The sequence below is a fragment of the Myxocyprinus asiaticus genome, chromosome 21, assembly GCF_019703515.2.
Source record: "Myxocyprinus asiaticus isolate MX2 ecotype Aquarium Trade chromosome 21, UBuf_Myxa_2, whole genome shotgun sequence".
Classification (NCBI taxonomy): Eukaryota; Metazoa; Chordata; class Actinopteri; order Cypriniformes; family Catostomidae; genus Myxocyprinus; species Myxocyprinus asiaticus.
In genome coordinates this window covers 32,249,594-32,267,032 of record NC_059364.1, presented here as the reverse complement: position 1 = coordinate 32,267,032, position 17,439 = coordinate 32,249,594, and the positions used below count along the sequence as shown (strand labels likewise).

General features: G+C 40.3%; 1 protein-coding gene across 3 annotated transcripts in view; it reads right to left on the bottom strand.

Moving 5' to 3' along the window:
* Positions 1 to 7: 7 nt before the first annotated feature.
* Positions 8 to 17,439, bottom strand: part of LOC127412459 (lysyl oxidase homolog 3B-like) — a 37,732-nt gene continuing 20,300 nt past the window's right edge. The window contains exons 10-17 of one of the 3 annotated variants that reach the window (XM_051648835.1): positions 16,825 to 16,995; positions 15,772 to 15,927; positions 13,950 to 14,109; positions 8,520 to 8,763; positions 4,488 to 4,603; positions 4,234 to 4,370; positions 3,779 to 3,890; positions 8 to 1,140 (exon numbers count right to left, since the gene is read on the bottom strand). In XM_051648835.1, the coding sequence (XP_051504795.1) occupies positions 1,067 to 1,140; positions 3,779 to 3,890; positions 4,234 to 4,370; positions 4,488 to 4,603; positions 8,520 to 8,763; positions 13,950 to 14,109; positions 15,772 to 15,927; positions 16,825 to 16,995 (1,170 nt within the window). In that variant the 3' untranslated portion in view covers positions 8 to 1,066. The remainder of the gene's footprint in view (positions 1,141 to 3,778; positions 3,891 to 4,233; positions 4,371 to 4,487; positions 4,604 to 8,519; positions 8,764 to 13,949; positions 14,110 to 15,771; positions 15,928 to 16,824; positions 16,996 to 17,439) is intronic. The other 2 variants (XM_051648834.1, XM_051648833.1) reach the window with 2 other exon arrangements.

Genomic DNA, 17,439 nt, shown 5'->3' with positions numbered 1-17,439 from the left:
TGAATAAATTGCAAAGGCAAAAGCAGGTTTCAATTCTGTATAATTTTGTAATGTTTAAATGTAAAAATATCCTGTTTTTCGAGTGCTTAGCAGAGGCCTTTGTAATGTGATGTATGACTACAATAATATATTCTGATTATTGACTTGCTGTGTGGCTTATGAAAGATGAAGTACCATTATTTGTATGAACTTTAAATAACACTTTTATTTTCATCCATTTCTAAAAGAGGAGAGTGTGACATGTTGCTGTTGATGATCACATGAAGACATAATCTGTTCAGTTGGAGAAAAAAAAACAACTAGAATAGTGTGTAACAAAAAGTAAATGAAGCTTTAACAAGTCATACATAAAAGACCATTTGAAAGTAACATAAGATCCTATGTTGAATCAGAGCTTTAAAGCATAACATACATTCATACCTTGCAACAGCGTGAAAACATGAATGATCATCTGGAGTACAAAACATTCAAGTATTTTTTAACTCACAGAGATGACAGCATTTTGGTTGTATGATGCACAACAAGGCTTTTTAAACCTGTAAGAAAATAAGAACCTGATTGCACTGTAAACAAATACAGCAGGCTGTACCATTGCACGGCCTTTGGGAAATGTTTGTTTTACGTCTAACCTTCAAACTACTGAAGCCATACTCATTCACCCAGACTATCTTTTGGAGTTCCACTAGAGTCTTCATAAAAAAGTACAGTTAGTGTATTCAAAGTTACTGTTATTTGGTTTAGGAGGGCTTCACAATGTTTCTCCTGTCAGATCCACCACTTTGGTCTAAACAAAAATGTCAAGTTATTTTTATGAAATTTAGTTTTAGTTTATGAAAAAGAGAATTTCTTCACAACACCATTCCATGCCTGGAGATGACTTCAGATATTACAATGGCAATATATTGTTATACTCTTGGTTTAAAAAACATTAGGTAATGTAGAATTCAGGGTTTCTGGAACTGGCAGTGTGAGAAGATATATAATTAATAAATATTTTACCCTGGATTATTTGGCCTACATAAAAGATTGTCTAAGTATGCTAATAAGATGAATCTGGTTGAGCTGATTATGAGATCTGGTTGTTCAGTTGTCCAGGGTATTTCTCAAACCTTCTCTCAGCCTCCTCACTGAAAGCATCACCTGAAATAAAGATATGGAAAATAAAAATTTTTTTTTCTTTGGGCCATTTTCAGACCATTTCATGTAACTATGTATAATGTGGATAGTATGCATATAGGATAGATGACCTATTACATTTGCTAAATGTGCAGTATACAACACAGCATCCTGCGTTTGGTACCGTATCATAATGCAATGTGCTAGACTTGACCGTTCATTTCTAGTGTGATGAATGAGGTAGAAATCATGATTTTTAACATCTTTTTGACTCTGTGACTCATCTAGACTCATTATTTGATCAGACTGCCAAGTGTTAAGATATTTTTACTAGGGCTGTCGATTAAACACGTTAATTCAGTGTGATTAATGATACAAAAAAATAACACATTAAAATAATTAAGCAATTAATAATGTCCCGGACCGTAAAAAGGAATATTCCTACCATTGGAGCAATTCAAGCTTGATTTTAGCAGGGTGCAGTAAGCGAAACTCCAGCTGTATAGGCAACGTGCTCTTGCGTTTAAACACAGCTGGAAGGAGCGCAATTCTGAATGCAGGTATCTTGAGACATGTTATCTATGTTTGAATCTACGTTTAACTTGACACAGCAACCTAAAAAGGCTGCGTTTATGATGCGACGCTACCAAAGTGAGACGCCCCAAAAGCGTCCGTCTGAAGCATGTGTACGTGTACAAGGTTTTCAATGGACACATCCTTTGAAAAGCCCTAATAATAAATCTAATTCAAACATATTGACGAATGGATTGCTGTGAACTGCAGGCCAATAATAGGCTTATGTTCAATAATATAGAAATAAACAATATACAGTATTGCCTTCTAAAGCCATTTTTTTTTAATCTACAATAATGTAATTTTAATTAAGTTTTTTTTATATATATTTATAATTATTTAATCACTATCTATTGAATTATTGTTAAGGGTCTTTCTCAGCAAATATTTATATATGCGATGAATTTGATTAATCTGCATATGTAATTAATTCGATTAAAAAAAATTATCGATTGACACCTAATTTTTACACAAAACTGAATAAAAAATTAAAAATAACCATTTCTATTTTCGACATGATAACTGGACGCTACTCTCTTGATGAAATACAGTTCAATTTTAACATATCCACTCACCGGCCATTTTATTAGTTACACCTGTACATCTACATATTCATGTGATTATCTAATCAGCCAACCATGTGGCAACAGTTTAATGTATAAAATCCTGCAGATACGGGTCAGGAGCTTCAGGTAATGTTCACATCAACCATCAGAATGGGGACAAATATGATCTCAGTGATTTGGACCATGGCATGATTGTTGGTGCCAGATGGTTTGGTTTGAGTATTTCTGTAACTGCTGATCTCCTGGTATTTTCATGCACAACAGTCTCTAGAGTTTACTCAGAATGGTGCCAAAAACAAAAATCATCCAGCGAGCGGCAGTTCTGTGGACAGAAACGCCTTGTTAATGACAGAGGTCAGAGGAGAATGGCTAGACTGGTCCAAGCTGACAGGAAGGTGACAGTAACCCAAAAAACACACGTTACAACAGTTCTATGCAGAAAAGCATTTCTGAACACATAACATGTCAAACATTGAGGCAGATGGGCTACAGCAGCAGAAGACCCCTCTGGGTACCACAACTATCAGCTTAGAACAGGAAACTGAGGCTGCAGTGGGCACAGGCTCACCAAAACTGGACAGTAGACGATTGGAAAAACATCGCCTGGTCTGACAAATCTGAGGTACACAAATGGTAGACCCACTGCAGCCTCAGTTTTCTGTTCTTGTCTGACAGAAGTGGAACCCAACAAGGTCTTCTTTTGTTGTAGCCCATCCGCCACAAGGTTCGACATGTTGCGCATTCTGAGATGCTATTCTGCTCACTACAATTGTACAGAGTGGTTATCTGAATTAACGTAGTCTTTCTGTCCGCTCGAACCAGTCTGGCCATTCTCTGCTAACCTCTCTCATCAACAAGGCATTTCCGTCCGCAGAACTGCCGCTCACTGGATGATTTTTGTTTTTATGCACCATTCTCTTTACACTCTAGAGACTGGTGTGTGTGAAAATCCCAGGAGATCAGCAGTTACAGAAATACTCAAACCAGACCATCTGGCACCATCAATAATGCCACGGTCTAAATCACTGAGATCAAATTTTTTCCCCATTCTGATGGTTGATGTGAACATTAACTGAAGCTCCTGACCCATATCTGCTTGATTTTATACATTACACTACTGCCACACGATTGGCTGATTAGATAATTGCATGAATAAGCAGATGTACAGGTGTACCTAATAAAGTGGCCGGTGAGTGTATATACTAATATACTATTTTGAAAAGTATGTACTATGCAGTATTCAGTAAGGCCACGTCCACACTAATCGGTTTTCATTTAAAAAGGCATTGATATTAATAAGCTTACACCTCTAATCCACACTGGAACGTCATTTTCCTCCACCAGAAACTGAGACTATCAAAAATGCTCTCCATGCTTTGGAAAACGATGACGTTAGGAAACTAAAAACAGAGGTTTCAAACTCCAAATGGATTAGTGTAGACGTGGCCTAAGTAGTATTCTATTATTCCATTCCAAACACAACCATTGTCTTGTAACTCTGGTGCTCTGTATTTGTGTCTCACCAATATGGCAGTTATGAACCCAGATCCTGTGGCCATCGTATTTGCAGTTACATTTCATGGCATTGTTTGTGAAGTCACTCTCAGAAACCTCATAGTTGGGATTTATTACAACCTGGAAAAAAAAGTAAAACAAACACATTTTCACAAACACATCTTCTGCTAACCTAAGAATGGCATTCATTTGTTATTTCTCATAATATGCTTAATATTAATAGGAGGGTTAATAACTGTAAGAGTCTCATGCAATGAGATAAACTGTCACATAATCTCAACCATCCTTCCACTGATGAAGCCAAAACAAGTCTAGAGACTCTAGAATAAATTATACCAGACAAGTTTGTGATGACCAGGATGATGTTCTGCATACATTAAAATTTACCATGCACTGTAAGAGGTATTGCGCTCTACCATTCATTGCATTATGTAGATGAAACCGAGACTAGAGATTCTCTGACCTGTAGTATATAATTTCCTGGTTTGACATCTGTGATGTCGATCCACTGGCAATCGATGTCATGGCGATACAGATCCCAGCATCCCACAGTGATGCCCTGCTCACCAAAATTAGCACACTCATATCTCTTGGAAACACCTGTAATCAAAACAGATGAACAAAATCTGATATTTACACATCACTGGCAATGTGTCTAACTGAACATAGTTGACTGTACACCTTTATGGAAGAGTGTATTAAGATGCTTTGATTTACCCTCTTCACAATCTGTGTCCTCCAGGCAGAAACTGGCTTTGTGTCCTTCTGCCACCTTAGTGCCATTGGCAGACAGCAGGTCATAGTGTGTAAATATATCCATACTATGATAATGCCTGTGGAGTCACATAAGTTGTTATAAATCTTGCCTCAATTGTATCAGAACTGATTGAAAAGAATCGGACAAAAGCACTATTTAGCAGTATATCAATGATCATAATGTATTACCTGGGACATCCCTTGGTAACCACATGAGGTGACTGTATTTTGTGTTTTTTTTGTTGTTTTTTTTCAGGTATTTTTGGCTGATTTTGCTCGCCTTTTAATCATTAGCATATGTTTATTCTGCAGGTGTCCTTGTATTCTTTTTTAGTCTTGATGCAATGCGTTTATGGATGTCACAGCAATGGTGTTTGATTTCTTGCCATAATAAAGTTCTGCAATTGGATTCTTTCTAGATTGCGTTTAATTCATTCAACACATTACATAAAGCCTTTGCAAAGGATACAAGTGAATACTAGAAGTATAAATACAAAGACTAGTAATGACTAACAAGAGATGCGTGCACAATGATCCAAAGAGCAATCAGAAAACAAAAACAATACAATACACAGCAATGTCATTTGTTTGCCAAGGGAAGATATGTGATAATCATAAAACTACCCAATCCTAGTGTCTTTTTTTTTTTTTTTTTTTTAAACAAATACATTATTATTGTTGATATTTTCTCAAACTGTTAATCGATGCCTCTCCGTTAATTACAGTGCATTTAATACAGTAGTGTAGTCTAGGGAATACGCCGTATGCCCACCTATCTTTCTTAGGATTTTGCGTATGCCCACCTGAAATAATTGATGATATGTATGGCCGCCAGAACAAACGCACACGGAGCTGCGGGAGCGCAACTGATGGCTCTGGCAAGACAGACAGCATGACTAAGCTGATCCACCAGTCAGAATGTTAATTTCAGACGATTGGATATTTGCTAACCAATCATATTTTCAGTTTCAGTAAGGGGCGAGACATTTCCAGCGTCTGATGCGCAAGCATCCCTGGAGTAACCATAATTTGCATTATAAATGTATTTCCCTGCTAACTGTATATATCTTTTGACAGTTCTTTTCTGCTCCCCATGGCTCAGTATCTAGCCTGCTCAGTGTGTGTGTAAACCTGTGTGTGTCACCTTGTGTGTCTGTAACAAGGCCAAACATTCAAGGGTATGTAAACTTTTGATCAAGGCCATTTGGATGATTTCTGTTATCATTATGATTTAAAAAGGAGCCAATCAACTATGTGATAATAAATGGCTTCATATGATCACTATCCTTATATAAAAGGTCATGATCAGTCATATTTTCAAAATCAATGCAAAAATTTCACAATTTCTGCCAGGGTATGCAAACTTTTGAGCACAAATGTATATACATTTAAATTTAAACTTTGTGAAAATACTGCATGTTATTGCACCCCTGCTAGTTTTTGATGCTCTTTTTTTTTGTGCTTTTTACTGCTGTCTGTGGTGCCTGTGGGGTAAGGTGACCAGATTTCTGAAATGAAAAACAGGGATGTGGCAGGGCGGAGTGCGGGGCCGGGTCGTGATTCTACACACCCGGCCCCTAATCAGGCTGATTAGCCCGAGAGGGATAAAGAGAGTTACGGACAGCTAGTATAAATAATAGTTTAATTATAAACTGAACCAAAAAGACAAACACACACAGGTGTCAGACAGCTGTCCGTAACACTCTCTCTGTCGCACTGCCGTCTCCAGTCGGCCTTTATCCCTCTCGGGCTAATCAGCCTGATTAGGGGCCGGGTGTGTAGAATCACGACCCGGCCCCGCACTCTGCCCTGCCACAGGGGACATTTCTAGTTTAGTGGTAAATATGTCATTGAAATTTCACGTTACTTATCTATGATTTAAAAAATGGGGACAATTCGGATGTTATGTATTTTTGCCCATGGTGAATGTAGTAATGTGAACTATGGAATATCATACTCTGTTGAATATGTCTCAATGAAATTCTGATACGGAGGTAAAGTTGATTGTTTTTAATTGTCTACTGTTACATACGAGTTTATTCTTTTGTACACTGTATACATTGTGGCAAAAAAGTGAACTAAAACATATATAACAATGATTGAATATAGGAACTGTTGCAGATGACTCCAAAGCACAGGGACACCTGCCCTTGGTCACACTCTTTACATCACTCTTCTTTTTCTTTTTTTTTTCTCCCCAATTTGGAATGCTCCAATTCCCAATGTGCTCTAGGTCCTCGTGATGGCGTAGTGACTCGCCTCAATTCGGGTGGCAGAGGACGAATCTCAGTTGCCTCCGCGTCTGAGACCGTCAATCCGCGCATCTTATCACGTGGCTTGAGCGCATTACCGCGGAGACATAGCGTGTGTGGAGGCTTCACACCATCCACCACGGCATCCAAGCACAAATCACCACGCGTCCCACCGAGAGTGAGAACCACACTATAGCGACCACGAGGAGGTTAACCCATGTGACTCTACCCTCCCTAGCAACCGGGCCAATTTGGTTGCTTAGGAGACCTGACTGGAGACTCAGCACACCCTGGTTTCGAACTCGTGACTCCAGGGGTGGTAGTCAGCGTCCTTACTTGCTGAGCTACCCAGGCCCCCCTTACATCACTCTTCTTACTCTTTTCTAAAATTCATTCTCTTCTTCTCCTTTCCTTTACCTTTACCTGGCACTTTCCTAAAGACGGAAGGCTGCTAACTTGCTTGCTGGCAAACTGGTAGAGGAATTTCAAAAGAAATGAGCTCACTTGACTACCATTTCCCTCAGCATTACAACTGAAATCATATGAAACACTTACACTATGGACAATATCAGGGCCTGAACATTTCTGGGGGGGATGTTTTTTTTCCACTTTGTAGTTTTGACACAAAGATATTCAATACTTTATAATAAATATAATAAAATTATTATTATTATTATTATTACTAACCTATTTCACCTAACTGTTTCAATCAGTTATCTCATATGGACCTCTTTTTCTTAATTATACCTTTTATTTTGATCAACTCTTATGTATTATGATGCTTCTTTTCAGTCACTTGTTTCCCAGCAAGGCACAATGTAATCTATACTGTAATGTGCTGACTTACATTTATTGTTGTTCTTTGCAGATGCTTTATTATACATTTAATTTATTTTTCCATGTTATTAATATTGTATTCTTATTTTATATAATACATAACAATATAACTTATTTATAACATAACTAGTATGTGCCTCACCTCGAAGCTGTTAACGATGTTGATGTTTCTTTTCAAGAGACTGTGATGACGCCTTATTTATCAGTGTAAATCTCTCGATTTTTAAAATCTTGAGTGTAAGTTTATAACATTATGCTTTGTGTTATATTACCCTGGAATTAGTTTTAAGAACTTTATATTACAGCTGCTGAGAGAGTGACAGTAAATATGGCATCTTCTCCCATCTTCCATCTTCTCGTCTTAATCCACCGCTCTCTATTTTTAAACTCTTCTGGAAAGTCATTAAGACGTAAGAGTGGATTTTTCTTTTTGTCTTTGAGCAATTGGGTAAGTGAAAATAATTTATGCTGTGATGTCCCAATCACTCCCATTCACCGCTGTCGAAGTTTACCCTGCAAACGTTACTTCCTGGTCCTGTTCTTAATGGCAAAACTGGTGCGAACAAGTAATCAGTAAAGTAAGATGAATGACTTAAAGCTGCTATAGCGAGCAGCCCCCTCTGTTGGTCAAAATATACAGCACACAGTTAACCTTGTTGCCAGTAGGCTTCAATAGGGGCTTTCTTGCCATGGATTTTCACTTTGCGGACTGTTTTGAAAGCGCAGTAAAAACGGGGACATTTCCGAGGACAGCTCCAGTCAGGTACAGACCGTCAAAAACCAGGACTGTCCCCAGAAAATGGGGACGTCTGGTCAACCCTACTGGGGCTTTCATAAATTCACAGTATGCCCACCTCTTCAGCCACTACTACATCACTGATTTAATATGTTGCAGTATGGTTACCCGTGACAAGCGTGCCAGACCCATGAGTGACGGCCAGCTTTGGGTCTGAAGTCAGCCCGACCGATGTTATGTATCTGTGAGGAGAAGCGGAGCAGGCGGCGATGACCGTAAGGCCAGTTAGCTTTAGCAGCACTCTTGGAAAGACAGTCTTCCTCTGCTGCGCAATACAGCATGTGTAATGGTCGGTCCTCTATATATGTTGTCTGCTGCACTAGGGATGCATTCAACACTAGATCGGATGCAGCTGTGGAAAGAAACTTGAAAACATTAATATATACCTATCATATGGTTCAAATATAAAGCAAACATTGGCATACTGTCAAATTTAAATGAAAGTTTAACCCTTTAAGCTCGGATCAGCCCAAATATGAATAAATATAATCTTGACCAAACCAAAATAGGTATAGTTTTAAAGCTTAGAAGCTCTACTTTACAATGCATGTAGGTATTGTGACCAAAACTGAAAAAGTGCTTTGAAATTTGCAGACAAATCATAAATGTTCTGTTTTGATCATTTATTAAACATTTTGCACTGTACATATGTATTATTGTAATCGGTAAAAACATCAATCTGATCAAATAGCCATGTGTCATATGTCGTTGGAAATCTCTAAAAAAGTAGAATATAACAAGCCTATATTTTTAACTCACAGACAAAAATTTAGTGATTAATAGCTAAGTGCATGTCTTTGACATACTGTACGTTACATGTAAACAGGTGTTGCTTATTAGCTGCATTTTCACTTATAACTTAATATAAAAATAAAAAGAACATAAAATATCACATACCATTACTTAGAGAAGGGGATTCCCGTTAAAACGGTTTGACACACAATGTAATCGGATGCATAGATCATTAGATTATCCTGTACTATCTGGCTAAAAACACATTAGATTCCTGGATCAGATGACTTCATCGGAAATGATGTAGTACGTTGTCAAGCATCATAGAACGCTAAACCAATCGCATTAGGATTCAGATCGCTGCAGACAGAGGTGGAAGTCATCCAAATATTGGCAGGGAGGATCGTTCACTCTAATTACATATGGCCACCAGGAGATGGCGCCAAGTACATGACACAGACTCGATGGCTCAAATGACACAGAATGGAAATAAATGAGATCTCGTTACTCATGCCTGCATGCTTTGGAGAGAGAGCATAACTTTAGTCATTGTATTTGCATGTGTAATTAGTTCTTATGTACAGTTATTATGTTTTATTTGTTTGGAGAGGCTTTTGGACACTTGGAGATGTTTTTGGACACTAGAATAAATAATTTTTGTAATGCTATAATTTTTAATTGCTTTGTCGTATCAACACAATTTTACAGGTGACGAGACTGGGAACAAAACAAAAGCAGTTTTTCGGAGCTACCTTACTTTCACCCAAAGATATATAATGTCACAACAGAAAAATAAGAAAAAAAGTTTTTTTGTGATTTTTCAACAGTTTCTTAGGCTGAGTCTCATAATTTATCATAACCTATATCATTAAAACATTTGAAAATGTTTATTTAGCAAATTAAAAATGCTTGACCCTCCTTTATTTTTTTTTGAGTTATAAGCCTTTAATTTGGGGCATGACACTTAAACACAACCCAAAGTTAAGGGGTTCGCTTAGGTCCCCCATATGCTCAGAAACAGCCCTGTGTCATAAGGTTTTTGTCATGACTCACTGTTGTTTGCCTTGTGTTTCTCCCCTGTCATCTGTTCCTCCTGGACTACATTTCCCATAATTCCCTGCCCTCATCACTGCCAGTTGTCCTTGATTGTTTTCATCTGTCTTCCATTAAGTCATTATCCATTGTGTATATAATGCCCTGTTGTTTGCTTGTTCTTTGTCAGTTGTTATGTGTTTTGACCTCCTGTTCATTGACCAGTTCCCATCGTAGATGTTTTCTCTGTTCTTGTGTTTTTCCCATTGTGGATGTTTTTTTTTTTGTTCCTGTGTTTACCCTGTTAATATGTACTTTGTTTATTTTATTAAATACTGTTTCGCTGCACTTAGATCCAGCTCTCGTGACTTCCATACGTTACAGAACAACTGACCGTAAAATGGATCTAGTGGCGTACTTCGTACAACTAAGCCAGGCGGACTTATAAATAAAAGAGTTCTCCCATTTCTTCTCTACCGTTGCTGTCCACACTGGATTTGATGCTGATAACCTGAAATCCATTTATAGAATCAGACTAACAACATGCTGGTGGAGGGAATTGCCGGAGACTGCACGTGGGAGGAATATGTGAGGCTAATTTTAGAGACACTCTCTGCAGAGGATCCTCCTCTCTCAATCCCGGTTCCGGCTTCCGAGTCTTCCACGCCTGAGTCCGCTCCACGCCATGTCACAGCCACGCCTCCGTCCGCTCCGTGCCCTGTCACGGTCACGCCACAGTCGGCTCCACGCCATGTCACATCCACGTCTGAGTCCGCGCCACGCCATGTCACATCCACGTCTGAGTCCGCTCCACGCCATGTCACATCCACGTCTGAGTCCGCTCCACGCCATGTCACATCCACGTCTGAGTCCGCTCCACGCCATGTCACATCCACGTCTGAATCCGCACCACGCCATGTCACAGCCACGTCTGGGTCTGCTCCACGCCATGTCACAGCCACGTCTGGGTCTGCTCCACGCCATGTCACAGCCACATCTTAGTCTGTTCCACGCCATGTCACAGTCAAATCTGAGTCTGCTCCACGCCATGTCACATTCAAATCTGAGTCTGCTCCACGCCATGTCACATCCACGTCTGAGTCGGCTCCACGCCATGTCACAGTCCTGCCTTCCGCGACTCATTGCTCCAAGCATTCCATGGCCCCGGTCTTGAAACCCTTCACGGCCCTTGTCTCCAAGTTGAATTATCCACCACTGATATCGGTGCGTAGGGCCACGGAGCCCCTTCCCCACAAATTGTCAGTGCCCATGCCTGCCACGGCCAATGAGCCGACGGCCACGCCTGCCACGGCCAACAAGCAGACGCCCACACCTACCACGTCCAACGAGTCGACGCCAACGCCTGCCATGGCCAATGAGCTGGTCCCTACCCTAAGGTGGTCTCCTGGCCATCCGCCTGATATATGCTGGTCTCACTTTTGAGACTCTGCTCATGTTCATGACCACTGAGGTCATTTCCAAGTTATCCTGGACTCTTAGCCTCGAGCCTGCCACGGCTCCGCCCCTTGAGCCTGCCATGGCTCTGCCTTCTACGGCTTCGCCCCTCGAGCCTCCCATGGCTCCGCCTTCCTCGGCTCCACCCCTCGAGCCTCCCACGGCTCCGCCTGCCACGGCTCTGCCTTCCATGGCTTCGCCCCTCGAGCCTTCCACGGCTCTGCCTTCCATGGCTTCGCCCCTCGAGCCTTCCACGGCTCTGCCTTCCATGGCTTCGACCCTCGAACCTCCTATGGATCCGCCTTCCATGGCTTCATTCCTCGAGCCTCCCACAGCTCCGCCTGCCACGGCTTCGCCCCTCGAGCCTCCTACGGCTCCGCCTACCACGGCTCCACCCTCAGAGTCTTCCATGGCTCCAGTCTCTACCCTGTGGTTGCCACCCAGACCTCCTGACCCTGTTTCAGCCCTGTGGCTGCCAACCAGGCCTCCTGATCCAGTCCCTACCCTGAGGTGGTCTCCTGGCCATCCGCCTGATCTGCTCTGGTCTTCTGAGTCTCCTGGCCATCTGCCTGATCTGCTCTGGTCTTCTGGGTCTCCTGACCGTTCGCCTGATCTGCTCTGGTCTCCTTGGTCTCCTGGCCGTCCGCCTGATCTGCTTTGGTCTTCTGGGTCTCCTGACCGTCCGCCTGATCTGCTCTGGTCTCCTGGGTCTCCTGGCCGTCCGCCTGATCTGCTCTGGTCTCCTGGGTCCCCTGACCGTCCGCCTGATCTGCTCTGGCCTCCTGGCAGTCCGCCTGATCTGCTCTGGTCTCCCTGGTCTCTCGGCCGTCCACCTAATCTGCTCTGGTCTCCCTGGTCTCATAGCTGTCTGCCTGATCTGCTCTGGTCTCCCTGGTCTCCTGGCCTTCCACCTGTTCTGCTCTGGAATCCTTGGTCTCCAGCTCCATCTTGGCCCTGCCTCCCTGACCAGCTTTCCTTGGGCTTCAGGAGCCGCCCACTGGGGGGGGGGTCTGTCATGATTCACTGTTGTTTGCCTCGTGTTTCTCCCGTCATCTGTTCCTCCCGACTACATTTCCCATAATTCCCTGCCCTCATCACTGCCAGCTGTCCTTGATTGTCTTCCATTAAATCATTATCCATTGTGTATATAATGCCCTGTTGTTTGCTTGTTCTTTGTCAGTTGTTATGTGTTTTGACCTCCTGTTCATTGACCAGTTCCCATCATAGATGTTTTCTCTGTTCTTGTGTTTTTCCCATCATGGATGTTTCTTTTGTTCCTGTGTTTACCCCGTTAATCTTTACTTTGTTTATTTTATTAAATACTGTTTCACTGCACTTAGATCCAGCTCTCGTGACTTCCTTCCATACGTTAAAGTTTTGCACACATTAGGTTTTTTTTGGAGTCAAGTGCGTGCAGTCATTAAAGAAAAAGTGGGACCAAATACTTGAAAACTATAATATAATAATTCAATAATTAAACTTTCACTGAAATTGTCATAATGATAGTATAATTTGTAATGTAAATTATTACTTTAGAAAAATACAAAATAGAAACATTTTAACAACGTCGATTTTTTTGAACCCCAGTGTACATTCTTTTGACCCTGGAATTACATTGAGTTTTGTTTCTATTTTGATGGAGACATTACATGCTGATCACAGAACTGGATTTCTGAGGTTTTATTGTCTGAACAAACAGTTTTGCTCAATGTGCAACAGTTGTGAGAAAATGATATGCTGTCTCATTTGTCTACATGATCCAGACAGGTGTAAGTAATTTAAATTTCTGAAAGCAAGACATTTTCCAAGATTTTCCATGATATGAGGTCCACTAATTGCAGACCAGTGTAGAGAAAGATAAACAATAGACTCACCACAGCTTAAACACTACCATCTACAGCTGACCATCTAAGAGGTGAGAATTTCTGTCCATCATAAATGACTGAGTAACGATCTTTGCAAAATAACATAATGTTGTCCACATCACTGGACTTTTATAAGATTTGATACATATTGTTTAAATGAATGCACTAGACTCAGCAGTTTACATAGTTTACATGTATTTACATTGAAGTCCATAAGCCTGAGATCACTAGTGACTATTATATTTTGCATTTTTCCAGCATGATTTAAGAATGTTCCAAAGAACATTTTGTGTGCTTCAATGGAAGCAAAGAAACAGTGCTGAATCCTTAATATTTATGATTCATTTCATGTCATATTGAAATCAATTTATTGCCAAATTTTGAATCCCAGATGTCCAATGTGCTCTTAGACAGACCGTCTGTGTGTACTGTACGTGTCTGTATGGTCACTCACTTTCTGAGCAGATAACTCCTGCTGAGAATCGTGCGGTTGCTTTCTGGCAGTTGACGGTTTTGTGGTGTTGGCACTGACTGAGAGACATCTCATCTCCAGTACATTTCACTCCACTCATGACCATCTCTGTCACATTACTGCTATCCCAATACCATGTTTCCTTGGCAAACATACATATACAGAAACACAAACAAACAATCACAGAAAAAGTGATGAGCAGTTTGGCATGAGGGGAATGATGTGATAAATTCACTGGACTCACAACCAACAGATTGAATTGGTAAACAGTTCTGATCTGAAAAGCCATATTCATAGAATCTTTACATTGCACAGGTGGCACAGAAGCTGTATCTTAAGTGACATAGATATTCCTGTCTGTATTTACACATACTGTTTAATGCTGCTCAGAGGTGGCATAACTGCATTTACTGGTACACAGCAATTACAATTGCATAATAATGTTTTAAATATAAAATTATGACTATAGAAATATGAAATGAATGAAAATATTAAGTTATACTTTTTAATATGAAACTATAAATTATTAAATCTATGCTCTATCATGACAACAACAATGTTTAAAATGATAGTTCACCCAAAATGAAAATTCTCTCATCATTTACTCACCCTCAAGCCATCCCAGATGTGTATGTCTTTCTTCTTCTGCTGAACACAAACAAAGATTTTTAGAAGAATATTTCAGCTCTGTAGGTCCATACAATGCAAGTGAATGGTGACCAAAACTTTCAAACTCCGAAAATCAAGAATAAAAGTAATCCATAAAACCACTCCATTGGTTAAATCGATGTCTTCAGAAGCAATATGATAGGTGTGGGTGAGAAACAGATCAATATGCAAGTCCTTTTTACAATAAATCCCCACTTTCACTTCCACATTCTTCTTTTGTTTTTAGCGATACATATTATTTGTGCATATCACCACCTATTGGGCAGGGAGGAGAATTTATAGTAAAAAAAAATACTTAAATATTGATTTGTTTCTCACCCCCACCTATCATATCGTTTCTGAAGACATGGATCTAACAACTGAAGTTGTATGGATTACTTTTATGCTGCCTTTTCTTGCTTTTTTGACCTTTAAAGTTCTGACCACCATTCACTTGCATTGTGAGGACCTAAAGAGCTGAAATATTCTTCTAAAAATCTTTGTTTGTGTTCAGCAGATGAAAGTCATACACATCTGGGGTGGCATGAGGGCGAGTAAATGATGAGAGAATTTTCATTTTTGGGTGAACTATCCCTTTACGGCTGCTCAAATGCTGCATCTTGAGCATGCACAGAGCAGCCTTAGCACATTTTACACCCAAATACTCATTACCATAATGCATCCAAATGTTTTAGTTTAGATTTCTTTAATACTCAAAAGTGGTTCTTATGAGTGTAATAAAGTATTTTGTACTTTAGCATCATAATAATTACTGTAATGCAATGTTTTGTATCAATACTTGACAATTTAAATAATATATAGTTTTTTTTGCATTATGGTATATGAGAATTAGGGAGAAAAATGTACTTAATTGTCATAAAGCTAACTATAATAGTAATGAAAATTTTAAAAAATCTAAATAGTCCACGATCACAAAAACAGGCCCTAACATCCAAAGTGGTAATGACTTCTCTACAGTTTTTAAAGTGTTTTGTTAAGAGTTTCCATAAATGTGTTCCACTTTTATTCCTGAAATAACTCCTTTACACTAAACAGCTTATTCGTAATCATAAATTTCACCTAAACAAACCCACATGCCTAGTGAAAGAATACAGCTGCGTCTGAGAGCATATGTGTGTTCAGGTTATGTACTCACTGTAATAGCATGCATGCTGAAACCCAGCCCTAGCTGCCTGCACGCTACCATGGCTTCTTTGGTGGTCCAGCCCTCACTGCATACACTGCCCCACCGCTGCCCCACCCGCACCTCCACTCGCCCTTCATAATGCGAGCGCCCACCTGACAGACGCACCTGAAAACACAACCTACGCCATGTCAAACCACTTTCACATCTTACCCGATCACCAGTCTATCTCCTACCAATCGCTGCTTACCCACATACACAGGCAGACTTCACTAATGAAAAAACCAGCGTAGAATAGCATGAATGTCCATGCTATTTCAAGCTTGTTTAGTGCTGTCCTAGCTGGGAAGTCAGCATAGCCAAGCTGTTCACTAGTAAAATTTGGCTGGTGAAGCTAGTCAACCAGCATGGTCTTTCTCCTGAAGCTAGTTGGAAAAAAAAAAAAAAAAACTTTTTTTTTGTTTGTTTGTCTTATTTTCCAGTAAAAACATCTTAACATCCTTAAAACAAGATAAATTTACTTAAAAAGCAAAATCGTATGTGATGCGGCTTGCTTTCAGAAACTATATTTTGAATAAATATTAGTTTTTTTTTTTTTTTTTTTAATGCTTAAAACCAGTGGGGTCAATGGGGTAAGAAAAATAAAATACAGAAATAAAACATAAAAAAATACACAATATAAAAAATAAATAAAATATGTGTATTTTGTTTTAAGACTGTTAAGATATTTTACTGGAAAACAAGAAAAAATACTGTTATTTTTATTATATTTTTGTTTTGCAGTGCTAGTTTAGCTAGTTAAGCAGCATGGTGGGACACCAACACAACTTGTGCTGTTGCCAAGCTATGTTGGTCTTTTCAGCAGGTGTATTCCCTATCTGTCCCTGTACTACATGCACTGACTCTACGTTTTCATGTGTTGTTCTGTGTTTTTTCAAAGCCGAAAGCTTTGAATATGTATGTGGGAGGGTGTAAGCAAGCACCATCAGATTGTTTGATGGTAGCAGAAAGTTCAAGGCCTTGTTAGCATGCATGTGTGTGTTGCTGTTAGTGTTAGCATCCTACTTGTAGGCCATGGTTGGCGTACCCGAGGCCCAGCTGCCTGCACACAACCATGGCCTCCTCAGTGCCCCAGCCTTCTCCACAGATCAGGCCCCAGCGCAGGGTTCCGTTAGTCTCAAGATGTAACACCTCCACACGGCCCTCGTAGCGCGACCGGCCCCCTAAGATGCGCACCTGAGCAGGGCACAACCAGGCAGGAAAGGTGACGATGCATTCAACTTGTAGATTATAGGGGAGACTGGGGCTAGGTGTTACATTTTTTACTCCAGTAAACATTTCTCAGGGTAGGTTTTTTTCTGTATCAATTTCTGTATTATAATTTAAAATCTACAAAAGCTGCTATAGTTTACTGAACACATATTGACCTTTTGTAACAATGTGTTCAATGGGATAAGTTGTCACAAAGCGAACCTGCCATTAACCCTAAAAAGCATACCTCAGGGGCCTGGGTAGCTCAGCAAGTAAAGACGCTGACTACCACACCTGGAGTCGTAAGTTCGAATCCAAGGCATGCTGAGTGACTCCAGTCAGGCTTCCTCAGCAACCAATTGGCCCGGTTGTTAGGGTGGGTAGAATCACGTTGGGTTAACCTCCTCGTGTTCACTATAATGTGGTTCT